Here is a 23753-nt window from a genome sequence, read left to right on the forward strand (position 1 = left end):
ATTCCCGCTGGTTTTGGTCAATGGTGGGCACCAGCTGGGTTTGGAGGGAGAATGAGATCAAGGTGTCTAGTCCCCTGGCTCTATCACTGCAGGGACAGGGATGTCCCAGGTTGGCGGTGCTCCTCTTCAATTGAAGGCAGCCCTTCCCTGGGTTCCAGACTGAAGGGGGTGGCTGCTCCTTCCACCCCCCCACTCCCGCCACCTCTATGGGTACAAAACACTCCTAGTGGTTACCCTCCACCTTAGCAATCCTGGCTCAAATTTTCTCCAACTCTTCTAATTTGAGGGTGTTATCTATTTCCTGCTACAATACATTTCCCTAGTCTCACACTTCTAACCAAATGCACGGAAAAAAAAATATCCTTGCAAAGAGTCATTTCTAGAATTTGAATATCACTATCTGTGAAAATCTGCAGCGATTTAAAAGTTCGCCTTTAAGTCACAAAGAATTTTAGAATTATATATTCTACCTTTAAGCCTGAATTTTTTCTAAACATTTAACAACAAAAAATACATATGCAATGATTAGCCTTGAAAGTTAAAAAATGACATTTCCTCTAAAACTATGGACATTTAATCCTGGAAATATCATTTTTGTATTATGATGCCTCCACTGATACTTTGGCATGTCAGTGCCATCTGCTGGAAAGTTAACACAATTAGGGCTTCTAAATCCCCAAACTTATCTTTTGCGGGGGGCAGTAGGGAGTAAATGTACTCTGTAAGGAAAAAAGCCTTATTTTAAAATATATAGCTGCTTAACCTCCACGTCATTACCAATATAAACCCCAGTTATTTACAAAGCACTAAAATAAAATCTAACACTTATAAACAAAAAAAACCTAAACATCTCCTTCTGTTGGTACATCTCTGTTGTTCTGCTCTGTGTATGAAGCTCAACATGCCTCAGTATCGTCTGGACTCTGAAACCAAGATCTATGGCACTGACCTATATGTAAGAGATATGCGAAAGATATATGCTTAGATGTAATCTATACTACACATATTTAAATAACATACATGCATGCGTTTTAGTATACGGCAAGTTTTAGTTGTGAAGTGAGTAAAAGTAGACAGACGTAGGACTAGATCTTTCTGTACTGCTTTCACCATCTCCTAAGTGGCAACTGAGATAGACACAGATAAACAACATGGCGCATGTTAACTGTTAAAGTTTCTTACAAATAGAAATCGCACAAATATTCTAAATGATAATATAGAAACGTAAAAGATTGCTTAACTGATTTTAATAACGACATAAAGCCCCTACACTTGATATAATTGTTATGCAAAATACATAGATGAATACTGTCTTCTTTTAAAAATATAAAATAAATAAGCAAGACGTGAAAATAGGCAAGTTTCCATTAAATAAATGAAAAATTTAAAAAAAGTTTTGCTTTCCATATCATTTAAAGAAGGGAAATTATCATTTTAAACAATATTCAAGTTTATTAAACAAATTAAAAAAGTATTATAAAATGTTTAACTTTCATCAGCTTCAAGGTTTATGTTACTCCCAAATTTTGCATATAACTGAACTTTCAAATCTGCTAACACCCGCTGAATTGATTCCACTCTGGAGTCTAAGGTGTCAATTTCTTCTTGCAAAGTTTTCTGAAAAAACAAAAAATTAGTTTAAATTAATTCTATTCAATTGGATGATTTCTGAGCATCTGTGGATGAAATAATATTTGGGAAGAATTTTAGGTCAAAAACTTTCTAAACTTGGACAGGCAGCTAAATAACACTGATAATTAAATCTAAACCAAAAGTCTGAATATGGGCATTTTTCATTCATGATCTATATTTGCTTATTACAGAATAAATCAAGCTTTTCTCAGTTTTGGCTGACTTAAACAGAATAAAATAAAAGAAAATTAATTCCTAAATTATCACATCCTAAAAAAAAAAAATGATATACAAACATTTTGGGTAAATAGTTTACCATGGGCCTGGCTTCTGACACAGCCTCTTCCAACTTCCCACAAAAATAACTATGAAACTAGAGGAAATGATAAAAATTTACACTCCCACCAAAAATTAACAGCAACAACTTATAGTCAAAATCTAGCAGAAATTTCCCTAACTACGAGGCCCCTGGAGTTAGACTCTGAAAGAGCAGTAATGAGAGCCTCATTTATAAAAGAGCAGCTTTGCCACATAAAACACATGAATGAAACATCAGAAATTCCTTCCTGGCCAGGATCAAGGATTTTTCCTAAACATGACAAAGAAAAAAATGGAATCCCACAAATAATATACGTACCCATTAATACCAGGAACAAAGGAAGAATGCCTAGTATTGACAATGTTATTATTTTAGAAATCTGGCCAGTGGTTCTCAAAGGGTGACCCCTATATCACCAGGAAGCTTGTTGGGTCACTGGGGCTCCATTCCAGGCCTCCTGAATTAGAAATTCTTGGGGGCGGGCTCAATAATCTGAATTTTTAACAAGCCCAAATGTTGTCAATGAATCCATACTCTCACCCAGTAACTATACTTCTCTGATTATTTCCTTAAAAGAACTTCCTAAAAGTGAACAAAGATTTAGGTAGAAGAATGCTCAGCACAATATTACTATAGGAAAACAGTGAAAACAAATTAATGTAACAACAGGAGGACAGTGAGCTGAATCACTGTCCACCAACACAACACTAAGCAGTCATCAAAAATGATGTCTTTAAATAAAACACGTGTGGCTGGATCAGAACAGCTCCCAGTGAAGAGCTGCTGGATACATGAACATTAAATGGAACAAGAAAACACTCCTACTAGCACATTAACTGCCCAAAATGTGAAGCAAAAATACACAGAGAAAGAGGGGAAGAGAACATACAAGAAAATGTTTATTATGCATGATTACCTCTGGGTGGCAGGATCATGGGTGATTATTTTTCTAGTTTACAATAGTCTGTACTTTCTAAATACTATGAGTTTAGGACAGAGGTTCTGGAGTCAAAAGACCATTCCCTTTGTCATTCTGAGTTTAAGTCCCATAACCTCCCCAAGTCTCGATTCTTCTTCAAGCCTAAATCGGGACTCCTGGCACCTATGCCACAGAGCCATCCTTAGGATTAAACCAAACACGCTTCCAGAGCAGGGCTTCGACACTGTAAGTGAAATACTAGAGCTAGCATCCCTCGTGTTCCCTGCACCTATAATGCACTCTATAATGACATAAATCCTAACTTCAGAGTTAGATTTCATCACCCAGGCAGAGACTTCAACATACTTTTGCTTCTTCTAACATTTCTTGTGTTTCTTCTTGAGAATGGCTAATGAAAACATCACCAATCTGATAAGGTATCATTAAGCAGTCATCATCTGCAAGCATGATGTCCTCACAAGCATCTTCTAAATTTTGGAGTTGTTTCTGTAAATGCAAAAGTCAACAGCTAAACAGCAATGAAAAATGTATTCAAAATTCCCCAACAGAGGCTAAAAGCCAATTGTAATTTGGGGACATCAACTCTCTGAGGGACTCTTTCACATAGGTTTTTATCACACTAAAATAAGACTTTCTTACATTTTTAGATGGCATTTCATAAGGAAGCACCTAGGAGCTCACTAACACACTGTCCTCTAGATACTGCCAGACAGCTTATAAGCCCCCTGTAGTGGACAGCGGGGATATCCACGGCCACTCAAAATGTCTCCTACTTTGTTTCTCACCTTGTGAATTCTGCCTTCCTATAGTAGAATAAAAATACAAACACACACCTGCATTTCTCAGCTTTGCTTGATGATACGATGAAGCAAATAACATAAATTCACTAATCAAGGACATCTGAACTGGACTTCAGCCCAGGAGAGCTGCGTGAGAAGGGGCTGGCCACAAGGCCTGACACACAGGGTTGGGCAGAACAGCAGCCCAGTGTTCCGAGGACCAGGGGCCAGCGTCCTCATCATGGCCAGGGCAGCTGGCTCTGGGACCAGTGGCGACAACAGCAGCTCCATCACTGACCAAGTTCTCTGGCTCTGGGACCCGCTCCTGGACCCTCAGCCATGGTCACACCCCTCAACAATCTGTCCGCTATCTCACCTCCCTTAACCAACATCTTCCTTCTTAAACTAACTACAGTGCATTAAGTCATCTATGACAAAGAGCCCAGGCAGCTATAATCACATATTACTGGATTTAGTTTTAAAAAGTTATAGCATGAAGAACATTTTTCTTAAATAAGATCCATATTTTCAATACCTTTTTTACTTCTATTTCTTCCTTCAGCTCTGTGATTCTACTTGTATTCCGTGCAAATTTGTTTATCTTTTGTTGATCTTCAAAAGTAACATTGACATCTTCTGCAGCCTGAAAAAACATATAAATTTTCTGTAGAATTAATTTTAATGGAGAAGTTATAGGTTAGCTTTTTTTTTTATTTTTTATATTTTTTTGGGGGTACACCAAGTTCAATCATCTGTTTTTATACACATATCCCTGTATTCCCTCCCTTCCTTGACTCCCCCCCTATAGGTTAGCTTTTAATATAAGTCTGAAATAACTCAATAAACTACTTGCCCTCGGAATCCGGAATCACAAGAGGTACAGAACATCACAAACACAGGCCTTACGAAGTTTCTGCCCCACAAGCTTAAGATGTGTTCATAAATCTATAACCTCTTCTGCTATGCTATGAAGTAATGCCTAAGGTGCAAAACCATTTCAAATATAAATAACAATTAAGAATAAGTCCTGAATCGAGTCAGTCAACTTTTGGCCTAGAGCAGAATTTTTCAAGTTAGAATATTCTTTCATCAAGATAGCCCAGGGAGCAAAAGTAATGACAATTAATTTTGGTAAATGGCTCAGACTAGTTTATTCTCTCAGAGTAAAACCTGCTTGAGCTTAATGAGGCTCTCAGAAGTCTGACTGCTTCTATAATTTTTAATCTAACTGATATACTGCCTTGAGAGTCACTATGCTTGCAGTGACTATACTGCATACACACAGTAAAAATTATCTTTATTTTAATGTAGAACTTGTTTATGTGTCTTAATTATGAATAAGGTGTAACTGACTATAAAATGATAAAAATTGAGTATTTTTAAACTATGTGATTAACGGGATTAAATTTGGAAATAAAATTATACTGCTTACTAATCGATGGATTCAGTAAAGAAGGATACAAAATTAATGTGCGGAAATCTCTCGCATTCCTATACACGAACAACGAAAGAGCAGAAAGAGTAATTAAGGAAACTCTCCCATTTACCACTGTAACAAAAAGAATAAAATACCTAAGAATAAACCTGCCTAAGTAGGCAAAAGACCTGTATGCAGAAAACTACAAGACACTGATGAAAGAAATCAAAGATGATACAAACAGATGGGGGGACATACCATGTTGTTGGATTGGAAGAATCAACACTGAAAATGACTATCTTACCCAAAGCAATTTACAGATTCAACGCAATCCCTATCAAGTTACCAATGGCATTTTTCAACAGAACTAGAACAAGAAATCTTATGATTTGAGGGAAACACAGAAGACCCCGAATAGCCAAAGCAATCTTGAAAAGGAAAGACGGAGCTGGTGGAATTAGGCTTCCTGACTTCAAACTATAATACAAGGCCACAGTAGTCAAGACAGTATGGTACTGACACAAAAATAGAAAGGAAGATCAATGGAACAGAACAGAGAACCCAGAGGTAAACCCAAGCACATATGGGCACCTTATCTTTGATAAAGGAGGCAAGAATATACAATGGAAAAAAGACAGCCTCTTCAATAAGTGGTGCTAGGAAAATTGGACAGCTACATGGAAAAGAATGAAATTAGAACACTTCCTAATACCATACACAAAAATAAACTCAAAGTGGATTAAAGACCTACATGTAAGGCCAGACACTATAAAACTCCTAGAGGAAAACATAGGCAGAACACTCTATGACATACATCAAAGCAACATCCTTTTGGACCCACCTCCTTGCATAATGGAAATAAAATCAAGAATAAACAAATGGGACCTCATGAAACTTAAAAGCTTTTGCACAGCGAAAGAAACCATAAACAAGACAGGAAGACAACCCTCAGAATGGGAGAAAATACTTGCCAAGGAAGCAACGAACAAAGGATTAATCTCCAAAATATACAAGCAGCTCATGCAGCTTAATACCAGAAAAGCAAATAACCCAATCCACAAATGGGCGGAAGACCTGAATAGACATTTCTCCAAAGAAGACATACAGATGGCCAACAAACACATGAAAAGATGCTCAACATCACTAATCATTAGAGAAATGCAAGTCAAAGCCACAATGCTCACACTGGTCAGAATGGCCATCATCAAAACATCTAGAAACAATAAGTGTTGGAGAGGGTGTGGAGAAAAGGGAACTCTCCTGCACTGTTGGTGGGAGTGTAAGTTGGTACAGCCACTATGGAAAACAGTTTGGGGGTTCTTTAAAAAACTAAAAATAGAACTACCATATGATCCAGTAATCCCACTACTGCGCACATACCCAGAGAAAAAACCATAATCCAAAACGAAACATGTACCATAATGTTCATTGCAGAACTATTTACAATAGCCAGGACATGGAAGCAACCTAAATGCCCATCAACAGATTGAATGGATAAAGAAGATGTGGCATATATATACAATGGAATATTACTCAGCCATAAAAAGGAATGAAATGAAGCTATATGTAATGAGGTGGATAGACTTAGAGTCTGTCACACAGAGTGAAGTAAGCCAGAAAGAGAAAAACAAATACTGTATGCTAACTCATATATACAGAATCTAAAAGAAAATGGTACTGATGAACCCAGTGACAGGGCAAGAATAAGGATGCAGATGTAGAGAATGGACTTGAGAACACGGCAGGGGAGGGCAAAGGGGAGGCTGGGACGAAGTGAGAGAGTAGCATAGACATATTTAAACTACCAACTGTAAAACAGATAGCTAGTGGGAAGTTGCTGTATAACAAAGGGAGATCAACTTGATGATGGGTGATGCCTTAGAAGGCCAGGACAGGGAGGGTACGAGGGAGTCGCGGGAGGGAGGGGATATGAGGATATATGTATAAATACAGCTGATTCACTTTGGTGTACCTGAAAAGCTGGTACAAGAGTGTAAAGCAATTATATTCCAATAAAGAGCTTAAAATAATAACAATAGCTAACATTTACTCAGCACTTACCAAGAACTTTCTAAGTACTTTATTATCTCTGCTAATCCTCCGATCAGTCTTAATAAGTAGGATCATTTGTACCAGTTTTACAGAAGGAGAAAGTGTGGCACAGAGAGCTTAAATAATTTGCCCAAAACCACACAGCGAATAAGTGGTAGAGCTCGGTTTCAACCCAGGTAATCTGGCTCCAGAGTGCAGACAGATCCATGAGCTCTTGGAAATTAAAGGCAAAGTGTGTGTGTGTGTGTGTGTGTGTGTGTGTGTATAAGTGCATGTTTACACATGCAATCATGGATATCCAGAAGAGGAGCAGGAAGTCCTTGGTTTTAATCAGATTCTCAAAGGGGGACCACATATACATTTTTTGGGGGGTTGCTTCCCCTTTCCTTTTCTTTTTTAATTTTTTATTTCATATTAGAGTATAGTTGATTAACGAGGGACCACATATTTTTAAAACATTTTTTTAAAATAACAGACTTCCTTAGAGGTTCCCCTCATTTATAAAACAGGAACAAAGGCACTTGATTACAATTTAGAGGAGGAAAGAGCTATAGCTTCAAAAAGGACAATTTTAGGTTCTTTTGCCAGTAACAGTAATGGTTCACAATAACCACACCTCATCCTTTCATCTGGTCTCTCAAGACAATTGATTTTTTTTTTTTATTTGAAAGGCAACCTGTTGTCTCCAGCAATACGGAGCTTAGTGGTCTGAATGTAATTGCAGACATCTAGAATTCAGCCCTCCCCGACCCAGGCTCTCATCACCCAATGACATGCATCAGCCCCATCATTAGAGACCCGGTAGATATCTTGGAAAAAAATTCTTCACAGCAGGATACACACATAGCTTTGAATGTTCAACCTGGTGCATAATTTTTACGAATATGGAAATTGAGAAACACTGAGCTAGGCTACAGAAGCCAAAGCAAAGTCCATATGCAGATATGTTGGCATTCAAGTCATCTACCTTCACAAGTCTCAACTTTCTAAGCCAACAGGGAACAGAGAATTCTACAGTTTCTGCTCCTGCAGAATTTAAATACTGAGTCCTTGAAAGCCTGAATATGTATTTATAGATGCAGTTATGGTGAGGCTTTAACGGGGTAATCCCTGTGAAAGCACCCAGCACAGGGCTGGCCTGAAACACAACTGAGGCTTAATCCATTGTTTCTGAATTTGAATCTAAATCATGTTCCATCAGACTCACTGACACAGGGTTTCTGAAAAGTTGTGGGGAGAGTCTGGCCCCCTGCCTCTATCTTTCCAAAGCAGGCGTTTCCTGTCGTAGCCTCACCAAACAGCAGCCCCCTGCACACTGGACCCCGGAGTTCATTTCCTTAACAGTGGTTTTCTCCCTGGGGTTAAGGGCTCAAGTGGGGTGTGAGGCAAACACGCACTGGTTAAATATGTGCCACCCAGGGGAGGGCTGTTTACAGCGAAAAGTGAGAAGTCAGTACCTTCCCCAACTGGAGGCTTCCGTTTTAATCTCACTGATCTAGAACACTCCTACGTTGCTGGAAGCTGCATTTGGCAGGGACGGAGTAATTCTACACTGGCAGTACACAGACTTTCAGAGGTCCATTTACCCCCTGAAACTGTATGCAAAATGCTGTGTATTATATTTGCATTCTTCTGGAAAGGTCTTCTAGGCTTTCATCAGATTCTTAAAGCGATCCACGCCCCTAAAGGAGTTATTTTGTAGTACTGGAGGCAGCGCAGAGTGGTGGAAACAGCAGGAGTGGATTTGAATCCAAGCAAGCAGGAACCATGGGCAAACCGTTCAGTTCTCTGGAGCTACCTCAGGTTTGTCATCTGTAAACTGGGGAAGCTATTCCCACCTTGCTGAGGTGATTAAATGAGCACCTAGCATAGGGCCTGGGATGGAGTCATCTATCAATAAACGGCAGCATAGTGCTTTTTTTCCTCAGTAACGTTTACCAAAAATCAGCACAAAGGAGAACAGACCCAGATCTAGAGGAAAATTCTGCTAGGCCTAAAAGAAACACAATTGCTCTAGATTTGAGGTGAAAATTAAAATTCCCTGCACCGTGACTGCACCCTTGTCTCGACCATCAGCCTCTCACGGGATCCTGGGAGGAAAGAGACCCACCCAGACTCAGTCATGCCCCCACTGAGTCTGGGCATCACCAGCACAATCCGTACCATAGCAGGGTCCTTCGGGTTCTAAAAACCTAGAAAGAAATTCTGGCGAATTTTAGTCTGCTTTTATTTTTGTTTTTTAAAGGTATCTACCCAGTTTCTACAGTATAAAACTTTGCTTTGTATTTTAATTCACCTTTCATGTGTTCAGTCATTCATTTAATAATTATTTAGTGTTTCCCACGTGCGAGGCACTGTGAAAAGAGACTATTCATGAGTCCTCCCCTCGTGAATACTGGCAAGCTTACACTCTAGCAGAGGTGGGCAAAAAGCAAGGTTTTTTGCTAGATGCTGAGACGCAATGGTGACAGCAAAACCAGTGTAGGGGCTGGAAGTCTTAGGGGGCTGGGGAGTGAAGGGAAGGGCAAAGGCAGCTCCTCTGAGAAGGAGACGTTTGTATTCACGATGATAAACAGAAATCAGACTATAGTACATTTCACGGCCAAGAACCAGCTCTGAGAAAGCAGAACTTTAGAAAAAATAGTACTGAATCATCTCATCTTCACTTCTCACCAGAAAAAGTCAAGACCCACTGGGAGGTAACATGTTACAAATATAAAGCACTCCAGATTGCAAACAATTTTTCTTAAACTCCGAGGACTATCCTATGATATTCCACTCTCACACGCTGGCATGCCTCTGTTTTCTTTTAGAGTTGGCAGAGAGGAAGAGGTGCGTGTCGCTAACCTATCAGAAATCATCCTCAGCACCGGAAACACCTACAGGAAGATGCTGCATCTATGAGAGTCTTACTAAGGTAAAGAAGGAAACCTTATGTTTTGGCTGCCACCTCCTCCTCTATAAGTTCTTTTAACATCATGGCTCAACCTGTCCCCCACCGGGCTTCTCTGCCACAGTGGCCATCCTTTTAGTAAATGCACGCTGGGCCTTTGCAGGAGGTACTCCCACGTTCTCTTCTGCTCCTCGTGGAATCCTATGGATCACAACTTCTCAGGAAAGCCTCCTCTGATCTCAAAGCAGACCTTATTCCAGCCCTCATTTCACAAGTTCCTCTCCGATAGTTCTTACCGGAGTTGCAAATTTTACAGCTTTCTGGGTGACTACTGATTAACGCCTGCCTCTTCTCAAGAGCATAAGTTCTACAATGTTATGAGGACAAGGGGATGAAAACTTCATTACTGCTCACCAGTCTTATCTCCAGCACCTGAAACTGAGACTGTGCCACAGACCATGCTCAGAAAGTCTTAAATGAATGAAAGGAAAAAATGCTGGTCATCAGGAATTCTGCCACCCAGCCCAGGGTTCAAATCATTCTTCTACCACTTTCTCAACATTTACTTCATCTCTCTGTACTTCAGTTTCTGCACCTGTCAAATGAGAGTGAACCACAACTAGTATTTTCCATGGAGTTAAAGGCCATACCTGCCAGAGGGCCCAATATAAACACAAAACAGAGGCCAAGTGAATCTCACACAGTTTCTGCCTGAGTCACCATGGCCCGAAACCCTACTCTGGTACCCGATAAGAATTTGTGGATGACAGACCAGTGGGATGAGCCACTCATCCTGGCTTGCCTGGAGCTCCCCCAGTCTTAGCACTCCCCCCATATCAGCAAACCCAGATGGATTGGTCACCCCGACACCAAGAGCAGGTGGCTTAGACTACGAGGTGCTGTGGGGGAGGAAAGCAATGGAACCATATTCTCACGTGCTCTCAGAAGTGGACTGAAAGCAAACACACACAAAACCTACGGAGCAAATCCCTTCAGCCAGGGAACTCCCATCAGACAGAATGGACGTTAAAAACACCAGGATCTGGAGGCAGAACACCCATGTTTATTTATTTAACTCCTAAGTCTGCCTTTGTACTTCAGTTTCCTCATCTGTAAAATAAGGACAAACACAGCATCACCCTAAGAGGAGTATAAGGTTAAAATAATCTATACAATGCACTTAGAACGGTGCCCAGTGCACAGTAAAGCCTCAATAAATATCAAACGTTCCTATTTCCTTACCCCTCTCCATTGTATTTTCCTTCTATCCAGATATCTTTAAGCAACCAGGTATAGACTTACCGAAGTACAAGCCCTGAACAGGCATTTTGCTTGCTTAGTAGGATAAAAGGTGGGCTTTGGGAAAAACAAAATAAAGCCCGAGTTTGCACTCCAGCTTTGCTTATTAGCTGAGTCACTTTGAAGCCGCTCACCGCTCTGAGTTTCTCTGTAAAGTGGGGGGGGGGGGGGGGGGGGGGGAACGTGCCCTTGCTAAACCGCTAGAAGGATCAGAGATAATCCCTGCCCATGGTCTATCCTCACTGACAGATGGTTTTAGCCTGGAGGGCGCATGGGCACCGAGTGCGGAGATGGGTGGCTCAGGGCTGCGCCCGGAGGCTGTGGGGCCGGATAATCGGGGTTGCGGGGTCCTGCTCTGCTCCTTACAGCTGCGTGACCGTGGCCAGGTGACTCCACCTCTCTGGGCCTCAGCCTCCTCGCCTGTGAAGGAGGGTACCAGAGCGCCCATCCCCGGGAACTTGCGAGAGTCAAATGTGATGAACCAGGTAAAGCGCCAGCGCGACGGCCAACGGCGGTCAGCCGGACCCTTCGGCTTCCCACACCCCAAGGGCAAGGTCTGGGCGGCGGGATCCTCAGACTCTCCACGGTCTTCCTCGGCCCCGACCCAGAGTCCTCTCAGGGTCCCGGCCCAGCTGCCCCGCCTCGGCCCGCCGGGGGCCCAAACACACCCCGAGACGCCGGGCGCGGGCAGGCCTCGCCCCGGGGCCGCCCCCAGGGCCGGGAGCCTCGGTCCCGGGCCCCACGCCCGGCTTCAGAGCTGCGCGGCCCCGGCCTCCCGCGGCCGACCCCCCGCGGCCGACCCCCGCCAGCCGGCCGAGCATCCCGCACCCCGCGCGCCCAGCTCACCGCTTTCTTCATGGTGGCCGCCATCTTGGGACTGGACTACGGCGCGAGGCGGGGAGGGCCTCCGAGGTGCGCCTCGGCCCCGCGGCCTCCCTCGCTCCCCGTCGGCCCAGGACTCCCGCCAGGCTCAACGCGGGCTCTACATTCCCTCCGATTGGATCTTCGGTCAGTGATTCCTAACGTCTGGAGCTCGGGGAAGGCATGTAACCTGGAAGGACTTGGTACGCGCCAATTAAAGGGACAGGCGAGTCGCTGTGGGCCGATAGAAACTGGGAGGGGTGTGGCGAGCGGCCGCAGCTCCAGCAGCGGGCAGCAGGGGGCGCTCAGGGCGGCGGCGCCGCGAGCGGATGAAAGGGAAGTTCCTTTCCATCAATCCCACAAACCGTGTACGAAATCCACCTCCCTACAAAACGGAGCTAAAAACGAATGACCTTCGCAACAGCATGTGAGATGTGTGTGCCTTGATGATTCAGATGGTATAAAGGAGGAAGTACTCCTAGTAGTGAATTTATTCAACAATATTATTCAGCAATTACTGTATACTTTGACACGTGTGCCTCCTGATTATTATTATTATTTTTTTGGTCTCAGGATCCCTTTCCGCTTTTAAAAATTGATTACCCCAAAGAACTTTTGTTCTACATTCACCGATATTTTTCATATTAGAAATTAAAGCAGAATTTTGAATGTATTTGTTAATTAAAAATAATCCATTTCATGTTATTATAAGCAACATTTTAAAATTAAAATAACCGTATTTTCCAAGACCAAAAATATATAATACATATGTATAGAGAGAGAGAGAGAAGAATGGTAGTTTTACATGTTTGCAAATCTCTGTAATGTCTAGCTTAATGGAAATTTAGATTCTCATACCTGATTCTACATTCAATCTCTTGCAATACATTGTTTCATTGATATATATGAAGAAAATGTGATCTCACATAGATATGTAGCTGGAAAATGGAGGCCCTGAGAGATTCCCTGAAAAGATCTCAGGGACCCCAGGGATTTGAGAATTGCTCTGGACAAGTCTCCTTGCTCGAAGTCCCAGTTTCCTCTTCAGGAAGTGGGGATGCGGGGGCCTTACAGCACCCCTGCCTTCCCTACCCCAGCACTTAGCCCCACACGGCATTGCCTGCTCTGTCAGGGTCCCAGCTCCAGAATCCAAGCCCTTTGCATTAGGTTTCCCCGTGCCCAGCTCATATGTGCTCAATGTATATTTGTTGAATGAAGATGTTTTTAACTGGGTTAAACCTTTTCACGGGATCTGGCCTGTATGGGAATCTCCATCAATGACACTCACTCGTTTAAGTTCACTAGCTAGCAAAATTTAAAGGCGCTGCAGAAACAGACAGTGCAGGCGGAGATAGAACACAAAGTGCAAAATCATGATAAATGGTGCCAAGCGCACGAAGAGGAAAACAGAGGAGGTGCTGAGACAGAGAAGAACAGAAGGGGGCGGTCGCGAGGGCCTCTTTGGAGGTGGCCGTTGAGTTAACAGAGAATGGGAGGGGCTCAGTTGGGAGGAGACGAGGGGAGGAGGAGCCTCTTATGGAGGCAGGAGGTTCCTGGGTTTGATCAGCAGCTCAGAGACCTGCCGTCTTCCTGTGTTCAGGCTTCTATAATAAAAGACCACAGACTGAGTGGCTTATCAGCAATAGAAATCTGTCTCTCACAGTTCCGGAGGCTGCAAGTCCGAGGTCAGGGCACCAGCGTGGCCAGGTGAGGGCTGCCTTCCTGGTTCACAGCCGGCACCTTCTTCTGGCTGTGTCCTCTGGGAGGAAGGGGCCAGGGAGCTTTCAGGTGCCTCTTTTGTAAGAGCACTAATCCCTTTCCTGAAGGCTTCACCCTCCTGAACTCCGCACCTCCCCAAGGCCCCACCTCCTGGTACGTCACTTTAGACATTAGGATTTCAGGGTGTGAATTTGGGGGGGTGGGGAGGGACACAAACACTCAGACCCAAGCAGAAGTTATGGCTCCCAGCTGGATATTCTGTGGGTACCTGGCCTTCCCTTTATCATCACAAGATGGCTGTTGCATCCTCAAGCATCGAGTCTTTATCCAAGAGGTGCAAAGGCAGAGAGAAAAGGGGTGGGCACGTACCTCCCTGCTCACCCTCCCTCTGACTCGCTGTCCTGGGCGCTCTCACCCTTGCTTTCTCAAGGAGAAATGTATTTCCCAGAACCTCCCAGCCCCCTTGCCTTGATGTCTGTCTTACACCCACCTCAATCACTGGCAAAAGCAACAGGATTAATGATTACCTGGAACAGAGATGACTAATTCCTCGAGGCTGGAAATACTGCTGCCTAAAAAGAAGACTAGGCTGGGCTTCTGAAAACAAAGGGGAAGAAGGAAGTCAGGGTTGTTGGATCAACAGCCAACAGTGTCCTCTCCTTGGGAGCGTCATCGAACTCAAAGGGCTGGGTCCGATAGGGGCCGGGCAGAGTCTCATGGCATGGGAGAGTGTCATTTAACCTGGACAGATGGACAATGGGCGGACCCCCAATCTTGGTGCTGTATTGGCTCCCTCTCGTTCAGAAGTCTTTCTCACTCCACCTCTCACCATCCCTACCCTCTGTGCTCCCCAGCCCACAGTATCCTTTGAGCTAATCTCCTTCCCTGCAGGAGAAACAGCTCTGCAAGGACAAGTGGGGACTTTCAAGTCTTCTGCTAAGCAGCCTCTCATTCCTTAATATTTCAGTATTTCCAACCTTTGCTTCTGGTTTTTTGTTTTTTGTGTTTTCCCTCCAGCTTGAGACTGTCCCTACCTGTTTGGATCAACAAAAGAAAGAAGCCTGGGACACAAATGAAAACAAGAGACTGCAGCTCAGGAAGGAAAAGCTCAATAAGCGCTTGAAAATACTATCCCCAAGGGATGAAGGAACACATTCCCTTATACCAGGTTGAAAACTGGCTGCCCAGTGACTGGTTGCAAGATATGGGTTATTTGGGTGTTTTTTGTTGTTTTTTTGTTTGTTTTTGACCCCTACAGTATTTTTTTAATTAAACCAATATTTGAAATTTACACAATTTCACTCAACAATATTAGAGTTTCCATTTTGCTTGAGCTTGTAAAAGCAGAGCCCCGGTGACCTTCAGCCCCCATTCCTGCATGCCAGCAGCTGCTGGTGCTGATTAGACGTGGCCCATTTAGCTCACAGGCCCTCTCCAGGGCCCCCACAGGTCCCTACCTGCCTCATCTATGTGCTTACCTGTCCGGCCCTCCAGGTATATGAACTTGGCTACCCCCAGGCTTCTATTCTAACAGATCTGAATGAGAGGGTTTGTGTGTGCATTTATTTGTTTGTTTGAGATCTGTCCCATGCTAGATGCTACTGCAAAAAGGAAGATGGATCAGACGAGGTGCTTCGCATCAAGGAACTTACAGTTGGCACACATCCACCACCACAAATCAGAGCACCTGGAGCTGCAGCCCTGTGACCATGCTGAGGGGTCCTGGGGAGGAAGAGCTTGGTGTCCGGCTGGAGTAGCCAATGAAGCCTCTGGAAGTGATCAAGAAGGGCAGGTGTCAGGCAGCAGGGCTACTGTGCTGAAAAAAATAGACAAAATTCCCTGTCCTAAGCAGCTGTACTTCTTTCTAGTGATGGAAGACAGACCATACTCAAAATATATAAGTACATTATACAGCATGTTAGAAGGTGTTGTTAATATGTGGTTTTAATAGCTATAACAAGGAGACATAAAATAATAATAAAAGACTGTGTAACAGTATGAAAACTCCATGAGGAAGATACAAGGATAGAAATGGCAAGTATGTTGGGGGCTGGGGGAGGGACGGACTCTATTTGAATTGACATGAAAGCTACAAAATTGTCCAGACACGTCCCAGCTTAATTTAGATTGTCACAGAGCAATAATGAGCTCATTTCATAGCCGTACGTGCATGAGGCTCTTCCAAAACCTGCAACATTCGTGCCAGGCTCCGGGGTCTAAGACTTCACAGGGAAATCTTGATGGGATTACCTTTCCACGGGGCCGAAGAGCCAACCCCTGTAATCCCGTGGTAATTTACTCGTTGCCTGCAGGGGGCGCCCAAGGACCGTGGTAGTGTCCCCCAGCCTGGAGTCGTTTAAGTCCAGCTTGATAATTTTATGCCAAAATACCAACAGAACTAATTTTTTTCTTACTTAAAAAAAAATCTTTTAAAATTTAGAATAAATATATTTTAAGAGGGCATTTAAACATCTCTGACTTAAAGCGAAAACCAGTTTCACCTGCTAAAGCAGCAGATCGTAAGCAAATCTCCACTCTGGGAGGCTTTGAAGAAATTATTTCAGCTGAGATTTGACCGAAAGGTGGAGGGGAAGCAGGGCCAGTGCTGCCCCGGGAGTGAGTGCCTCCTTAAATTTGCCACCTCTAGGCCTCTCTGTTGCTTGGCCCTAATCGCTTGGGGAGGAGAGACGGACTGCTCCATCCACAGGGACTCAAAGCCACTAGAAGTTCCCCTTTTTACCAGAAATCCAGATTTTTTTTTAATGTGGTCCTAATGTTGAAATCTTCACTCAAACCTATTTTCAAATAAATTCTAAACTTCCATATGTACCAGCCAGATGGAGAGCTCAGGCCACGCATCCATTTGTGACCTCTGGTAAACCTCTCCATGTGCACATCTTCTGGAATGTTCTTAGGACCAAATTTTCCATCCCTAAATGCGTTTTCATGGACCAGGGACTCCATCTCTTACTGGAAAAAATGTCCTCCCTAGGCTGTCTGATTTCTCTGTCCTGAACTCATCTCCTTCCTGCTTTGTTCCATGATCATGAACTTCCTCTGTGTCCCTGCATGACTCTTGACACCCAAATCTAGCTTAAGATTTAATCCAACTCCTAAAGCCTTTCTTAGTCCTTGCTGACCTCTTCCATCTTTTAATTCTGCACTTGTGGGACTTCCCTGGTGGTCCAGTGGTTAGGATTCCACACCCTCAATGCCAACGGCCTGGGTTCTATCCCTGGTGGAAGAATTAAGATCCCACATGCCTCGAGGTATGGCCAAGTAAAAAATAAAAATAGACAAATTAAAATGTCTCAATCTTGATTTAGAAATAAATACATTAATTAATTAATAAATTCTGCACTTGTTATAGGATTTGGTACGTTTCTAAGCTACCACCGTATATGCCTTACCTTCTCTATCTTGTACTTCTTTTGAATCTTCTTGGGTAATGTAGTCAGTTTGGATTTGGCTAAACCATTTTGTAAATGCTTTTATCGTGCCCCTGTTTGAAATTCTTCACTGCCTTTGCTCTTGGGGTATAATTTTCTTACCAAGGTCTTGCCTCCTCTCAGACTCATTTCATACTATTTTTCCCCTTGCACACTGGGCTCCATCCACTTGGGCCTCCATCCCACCTGCTCCCTTCTGCCTCAGGGCCTTTGCACTTGCTCATCCTGCTGCCCTCCAAGCCTTCTTTCCTGTTATTCACCTGGCTAAAGTCTACTCATCCTCAATACTCAACTTCTGTGTCACTCCATCAGGGAAGCTTTCCTTCAACACGTCCACAGCCCAGAAAGACCAGTATCCCCCCGTAGGCACCCTGTAGCCCTCTCCAGCACATTTCTTTTTGAACTCTGTCTCCCCTGTTATCCTGGGGGCACCAAGGAAGCACACTGTGCTTGTTCCTTCATCTCTGTAATTGCAGCACCAACAGGGAAGTAGGTGCTTGGTAAATATTAGCTAATGAATAAATATGTGTATGAGTGAGTGACTGTATTTAGGAATTCATACAGTAATATATCATACATTCAGGAACAATGTACTGTTTGATGAATTCATTCACTAACAACATACAAGAGTCCATAGAGTATTTCTATTCACCTTTTTTTTTTTTTTTTTGGCTAGTAGATCTAGTGCTACAATGCACCCCACAAATGGTGATCATGTGGACTTGTTGCCTGAACAGCCCTTTCCTCCAGTGGGCGCTGTGACTCCAGAATCTGACATTTTATTTTTCTCTTTGCAAACTCTCAGGAACCGTCCGCATTCTCGTCTGCACTCCACAAAGGAAGATTGCACAAAAGCAAGGAAATGTAAATTGAGTGGAGCCCTTTAGGGAGGAAATGTAAATTGAGTGTCTTGAGGCTAAAATATAACCCTCGCTAATTTGAATTCTCAGCTTAGATTTTACTGGAAAAAAAGCATCAAAAAATTTTTTTAATTTATTTATTTATTGGCTGCATTGGGTCTTCGTTGCTGTGGCCGGGCTCTCTCTAGTTGCGGCAAGCAGGGGCTACTTTTAGTTGCGGTGCGCAGACTTCTCATTGTGGTGGCTTCTCTTGTTGTGGAGCACCAGCTGTAGGTGCTCGGGCTTCAGTAGTTGTGGTGGCACAAGGACTCAGTAATTGGCTCCTGGGCTTAGTTGCTCAGCAGCATGTGGGATCTTCCTGGACCAGGGATCGAACCCATGTCCCCTGCAGTGGACTCTTAACCACAGCGCCAGCAGGAAAGTTCCAAGCATTAAAATTTTCCAAAGCCCTCCAGTGTATGCATTGGTTTAAGGCCTTTATAAAATAGACCATGAACTAAACTCTTTATTTCAAGGGCACACGCTTATAGCAATCTTGACATTGAGAAAGGAGTCAGAACTTCTAAGGAGCAGTCACAGCATATCTTCAAATTAAAATATAAATTCCCTAGCGTGATTCATTCAACAAGGATTTGCCCAGAACCTGGGTTTCATTTAGCATTAAGCCAGGCAGCCTTTTCACACAGATGCTGCTCATAAAAGGATCTGTTCTGCAGTGAATTGGGCACCTTACGCATTTGTGACCACCTACTATCTCTTGAATATTTTTCTCTATATTTGGGGGAATTTCCAGGTCATGGAAATTCCATTCTAAAAGTCAGAACTCAATTTCCTAGCATCCCTTAAGCTAGGATGCGGTCTGTGGACATAGGTCCAGCCAATCAGATTCACCAGTGGGAGATTTTGCTCTAAGAGGACAATGAGAGGGGGTGCCAGGTGCCTGGGGAATCCACTCCTGGTGATAAGGGCAGCCCAGCCGAGGAAGCTGGGGCTCCGTGAAGCAGCAGGAAGACAGTCTTAGTGGAAGCCCTGGCTTTAGTGACTCAGGCTCAGAGGTGCTGAGATTGTAGCAGCCAGCAGTCCTGCAAGGTCATTTCAATGTCGTCCCTAGATGTTTGCCTCCACTGTGGACTCCTCAGCCCTTACAAAGGGTCTGGGTGCATTCTGACCCCCTTTTCCAAATTCTCCATCTGCTGAATCTGCTACAGGGGTTATGTTATTTGCCACAAAGAACCTTGAGATGTCATTTTTAAAAGAAAAGTTATTCCTTTGATATTGTAAGTTCAGCCAAGACAATCAGGAAGGGAAGACAAAAGCCTGTAATATTCTTTAGGCTGTTGTGAGGTGGTGCTGATGTGATAACTGCAGAGGTGAAATTCTATCTGAAAATAAAAAAAATCCTTATCATGTTGTGACAGCGCACACCAATTACAGCCAGGGACCTCATGCTGACTTTCAAGGCTTTTTATCGCATAAATCACACACTCAAGTAACCCGTAGATTGCATTTGTGTCACACCGACACAGACTTTAATGACGAGACAAGGCTGAGGGGATAACAAAACCACACAAAGTCAACCTCAAGCCCCCAAACCAGCACGGCCACCCACCGCCACCAAGTAATAATCAGGTATTACACGTGTAAATGGAAAAAACGAGAGAGAGAAGTGATACCTCAGCCTCTGTTTAATGCTTGTAAAGCCTTGAAAGGCCTCATGACTAATCTCTTCGGGGAAACCTGGTTCGTTTTTGGCAGTAAGCAGAGGATGAGATGGAAGATGTCATGGCAACCATTGCTGTCAATCATTGATGTCTCTTTAGTCTTTCTCAGAGCAAAATACTTTGCAGGCCCTGAGGCTGCAGAGAGGAAGGAGAAAGCAGCCCCTGCCCCCACACTCACACACGGCCAGCTTGGAAAGAGAGGGATGCTTAGAAATGCCTAGAAAGCAGCTTAAGAAAATGAATGAGCACTTTTATTGTTTGAAGAATAATTCTATTCCCATCCATCTATGCTGAGAAAAGAAGTCTAAAATCAGAAATAGACTCTTTGTACAAGAGTGGTATTGAAGCAGTTAGTTTATAAAAATGAAGCATTGGAACTACCCTAAGGGTTAGGCTTATAAGATACTCATGGTAGCATGCGTTTGTCACAATGCCAATTTTGAAAAGCAGGGACATGGAAAACCATGCTGAAAAACAGGTAGGATGCAAAATGCCAATTCCAATTTTATTCTTTTTTTTTTTTTTTTTTTTTTCCAATTTTATTCTTAAAAACATATCTGTATAGGTATAGAGATAGATATACTTGGAAAATATAGCAATAAAACATAAAATGTTATATAATAGTGATTTTCTATCTAAGTGTCAAGGGTTAAAGATGACTTTGTACTTGCATCTTTACAATTTTCTACACTTTATAAATTTTTGAAAGTGAACATGCATTACTTTTATATTCAGGTAAAAATCAATATTAATGTTAACTGATCTATAATATGTAAGATGTGATGGTGAGACAAGCAAGCTATAAAACAGACACATTATGAGTTTAACTAGAATTTTAAAATCTATCCATAGATGGAATATACAGGAAGAAATGTATAAAACTGTTCTCAGTAGTTGTCATCAGGTGGTGACATGAAATGCAATTATTTTTTCTTATTTGTACTTTCTCAGGTTTCATTTAATGATAATATATTACTTTAATAATATTTGGGAAAGTACTTTTTAAAGGCATGACTATACTTATATTAACCTTCTCAATAAGGAAGGTTAGATAATTCTCACATCTCACCAGTGATGAGTTCAATCATCAGAAGCAAAGGATTTAAATCTAAATAGGTTCTCAACATTATTGTCCTAAGTTTCTGAGAAGAAACAAGAAGCTTTCTGCAATATCAGACAGCTCCATTTTAAAATTTTTTCTATAAATTTAATCTTTAATGTGACGGGCACAAATCTCATCAAACATTATTGCTATAAGAAATTACATTTATTCACTCAATCTGTAAATATGTTTGTTATAAGAAATTATTTTGCCAACTTAACCTGTAACTAAATCTACTTACTTTTAATCGCTAGCCCAATATTGTAAAGAAAGATGTAGAGTTATACACAGATGTAGGTAGATAACCCTTCTCTTGTTTGTAAGAACACTTCATTCATGGCACCGCTATTCACAATAGCCGAGACATGGAAGCAGCCTAAGTGTCCATCAACAGATGAATGGATAAAGAAGATGTGGTGCACACACACGCACACATGCAAGCACGCACGCATGCACAATGCAATATTACTCAGTGATGAAAACAGTGAAATTTTGCCATTTGCAATAACATGGATGGACCAGAAATGTACTATGCTTACTGAAATAAGTCAGACAGAGAAATACGAATGTTGTATGTTATCACTTCTATGTGGAGTCTAAAAAAAAATGATACAAATGAACTTATTTATAAAACAGAAACAGACTCACAGACATAGAAAACAAACTTATGGTTACCAAAGGGGAAGGGGGGGATTAATTAGGAATATGATATTAAAAGATACACACTACTATGTATAAAATAAACAACAAGGTCCAGCTGTATAGCACAGGGAACTATATTCAATATCTTGTAATAACCTATAATGGGAAATAATCTGAAAAAGAATATATGTGTGTATAACTGAATCACTTTGCCGCGCACCTGAAACTAACACAATATTGTAAATTGTCTATACTTCAATTTAAAAAAAAAAGAAAGCTTCAGACTCAGTCTTGTTGGCTCCAATACACCGCTCAGAATTAAGGGTGCCTCTAGCAGATTCAAATTCAAACACAGAACAAATACTATAATACTGTAGTTAAGAGTGAATTGCTGTCATGCATGTGCATATAAATTAAAGCGGGCTCACTGAAGTGTTTTCAAAGCAGTGAAGCTGAAGGATGGAGAGAGATGACACAGGGCTTAAGTTTGAAAAAGTGTTTCCCTGCTCAAACCGAGCTAAGCTAGCTCTCCTTCTGAACTTTTCAGTAACACAAGTCAAGAAATTCATTATTTGCCTATGAAATTTTGATTTAGCTTTCTGTGACTTCTAATCAAAAGAGGGTCCAATGTTATATTCTGCCTACATCAATGTCTTAACAGAGCCTGGGACAAGGGCTTGCTGCAGGGAGTCAATCTGGGGAGGTGATTCTGGGGAAGTAGGAGGTGAGGCTCGGAAAATTTAAAAAAGGCAAGGATGGGAAGTTGTTTCAAGGTCACCAAGCTGGTTACCCTCTGGACGACTGGAAATTATTCCTCCTGGGAACTCTTTGGAGAAATTATGCACCACGTGTCTCAGAATTGTTCTACCAAAGAGATGGCATTTATCCACCCATCCTTGTTTGGTCAAGGGTTGCCCTGCACTGTCAACTCCCTCACACTTCCAGGATTGTTCTTGCATCACAGTGGCTGCGGGACCTCCCTGTACCCTGTAGCCAACAGAAAAGCCCCAAGAGGTGAGGCAGACCTGAGGTTAAGGAGTACCTATTGCAGGGCTCACTGTCAGCTCAATGGCCAGGTCAAGGAGGATACGACAAGGCATTAAAGATACCCAACACCACTAATATCGGTTATCAGGGGGACACAGTGGTCCTCTAAGAGTGCACTCTACCATGTTTTGTGAGCCTGGAAAACAACAGGGCTGAATTGGGTGGAGCCCAACCAGGATTAAATATTGATGTTTCCCGCCACGATTACCTAAGACTATTCAATAATCCCCTTTGGGAAATTTCCTGGATCAACGTCTTGGGGGATTCTTCTGTTGCAGAACTGAGTCAGACCAGGTGTGTGTGGGTAAAAGTGGGTTTTCCCCTGATGTGAGTGGATGGCCCCACTGCCACGTCTCGCTCGCTGCAAGAGCTTGGCCTGGATCTAACAAATGAGAGCAAGGGAGGTCAACTTTCGATCAGGTGAAGAAAAACCTTATTTTTCTCACCCTGACCCAGAGTTTAAGACGATGAGGGGAGGAAAAGGGATCCTGGCCTTCTTCACTCCCTCATTCATTCCCCACATATTTGTTGAATGTTACCAGGAGCTGCCACATCATTTGCAGGGCTCAACACAAAATGAAAATGGGGGGACCCTTGTTCAAGCATCATGAAGAATCTCAACATGGCAACAGCAGAGCATTAAACCAAGCTTGGCATCTTCTGAACGAGGGGCCCTGTGTGACTGCACAGGTCTCACGTGACCCCAGATGTCATCTATGGGTCAGTTGTCATGTGAAGTTTCAGGCATAGATTGGCAAACAAAACACACGTGGCACCTGTCCTCATGGGGCTTCAAGTCCACACAGGATTCATGCTGTTCCTTCCATCAGAATCCTTTCCTGGGTATCTTTCACAGTATGAGCACTTGCTACAGTGAGTTTGATTCTAATAATTAAATACTTTTTCATGCAGCTTCTTCCCTAAACCTCTGGAGCCCAGATGAAGAATCACTGATCCATTCCAGTGCAGGGTAGGGGGCAGATAGCTATGTCGAGGGGTGACGGGTGTGTCTCCAGGAAGC

General features: G+C 42.8%; 1 protein-coding gene across 1 annotated transcript; it reads right to left on the reverse strand.

Annotated features, from left to right (window-relative positions):
- Positions 1 to 1230: 1230 nt before the first annotated feature.
- PFDN4 (prefoldin subunit 4) lies at positions 1231 to 12752 on the reverse strand. The gene is made up of 4 exons (XM_057703628.1): positions 12178 to 12752; positions 4206 to 4313; positions 3237 to 3377; positions 1231 to 1617 (listed from the first exon to the last, which is right to left on the reverse strand). Exons 1-4 carry the CDS (start codon positions 12199 to 12201, stop codon positions 1486 to 1488), a joined length of 405 nt encoding a protein of 134 aa, XP_057559611.1. The 5' UTR covers positions 12202 to 12752; the 3' UTR covers positions 1231 to 1485.
- Between the last annotated feature and the right edge of the window lie 11001 nt (positions 12753 to 23753).

This window comes from Hippopotamus amphibius, chromosome 12, assembly GCF_030028045.1.
Source record: "Hippopotamus amphibius kiboko isolate mHipAmp2 chromosome 12, mHipAmp2.hap2, whole genome shotgun sequence".
NCBI classification, from domain to species: Eukaryota; Metazoa; Chordata; class Mammalia; order Artiodactyla; family Hippopotamidae; genus Hippopotamus; species Hippopotamus amphibius.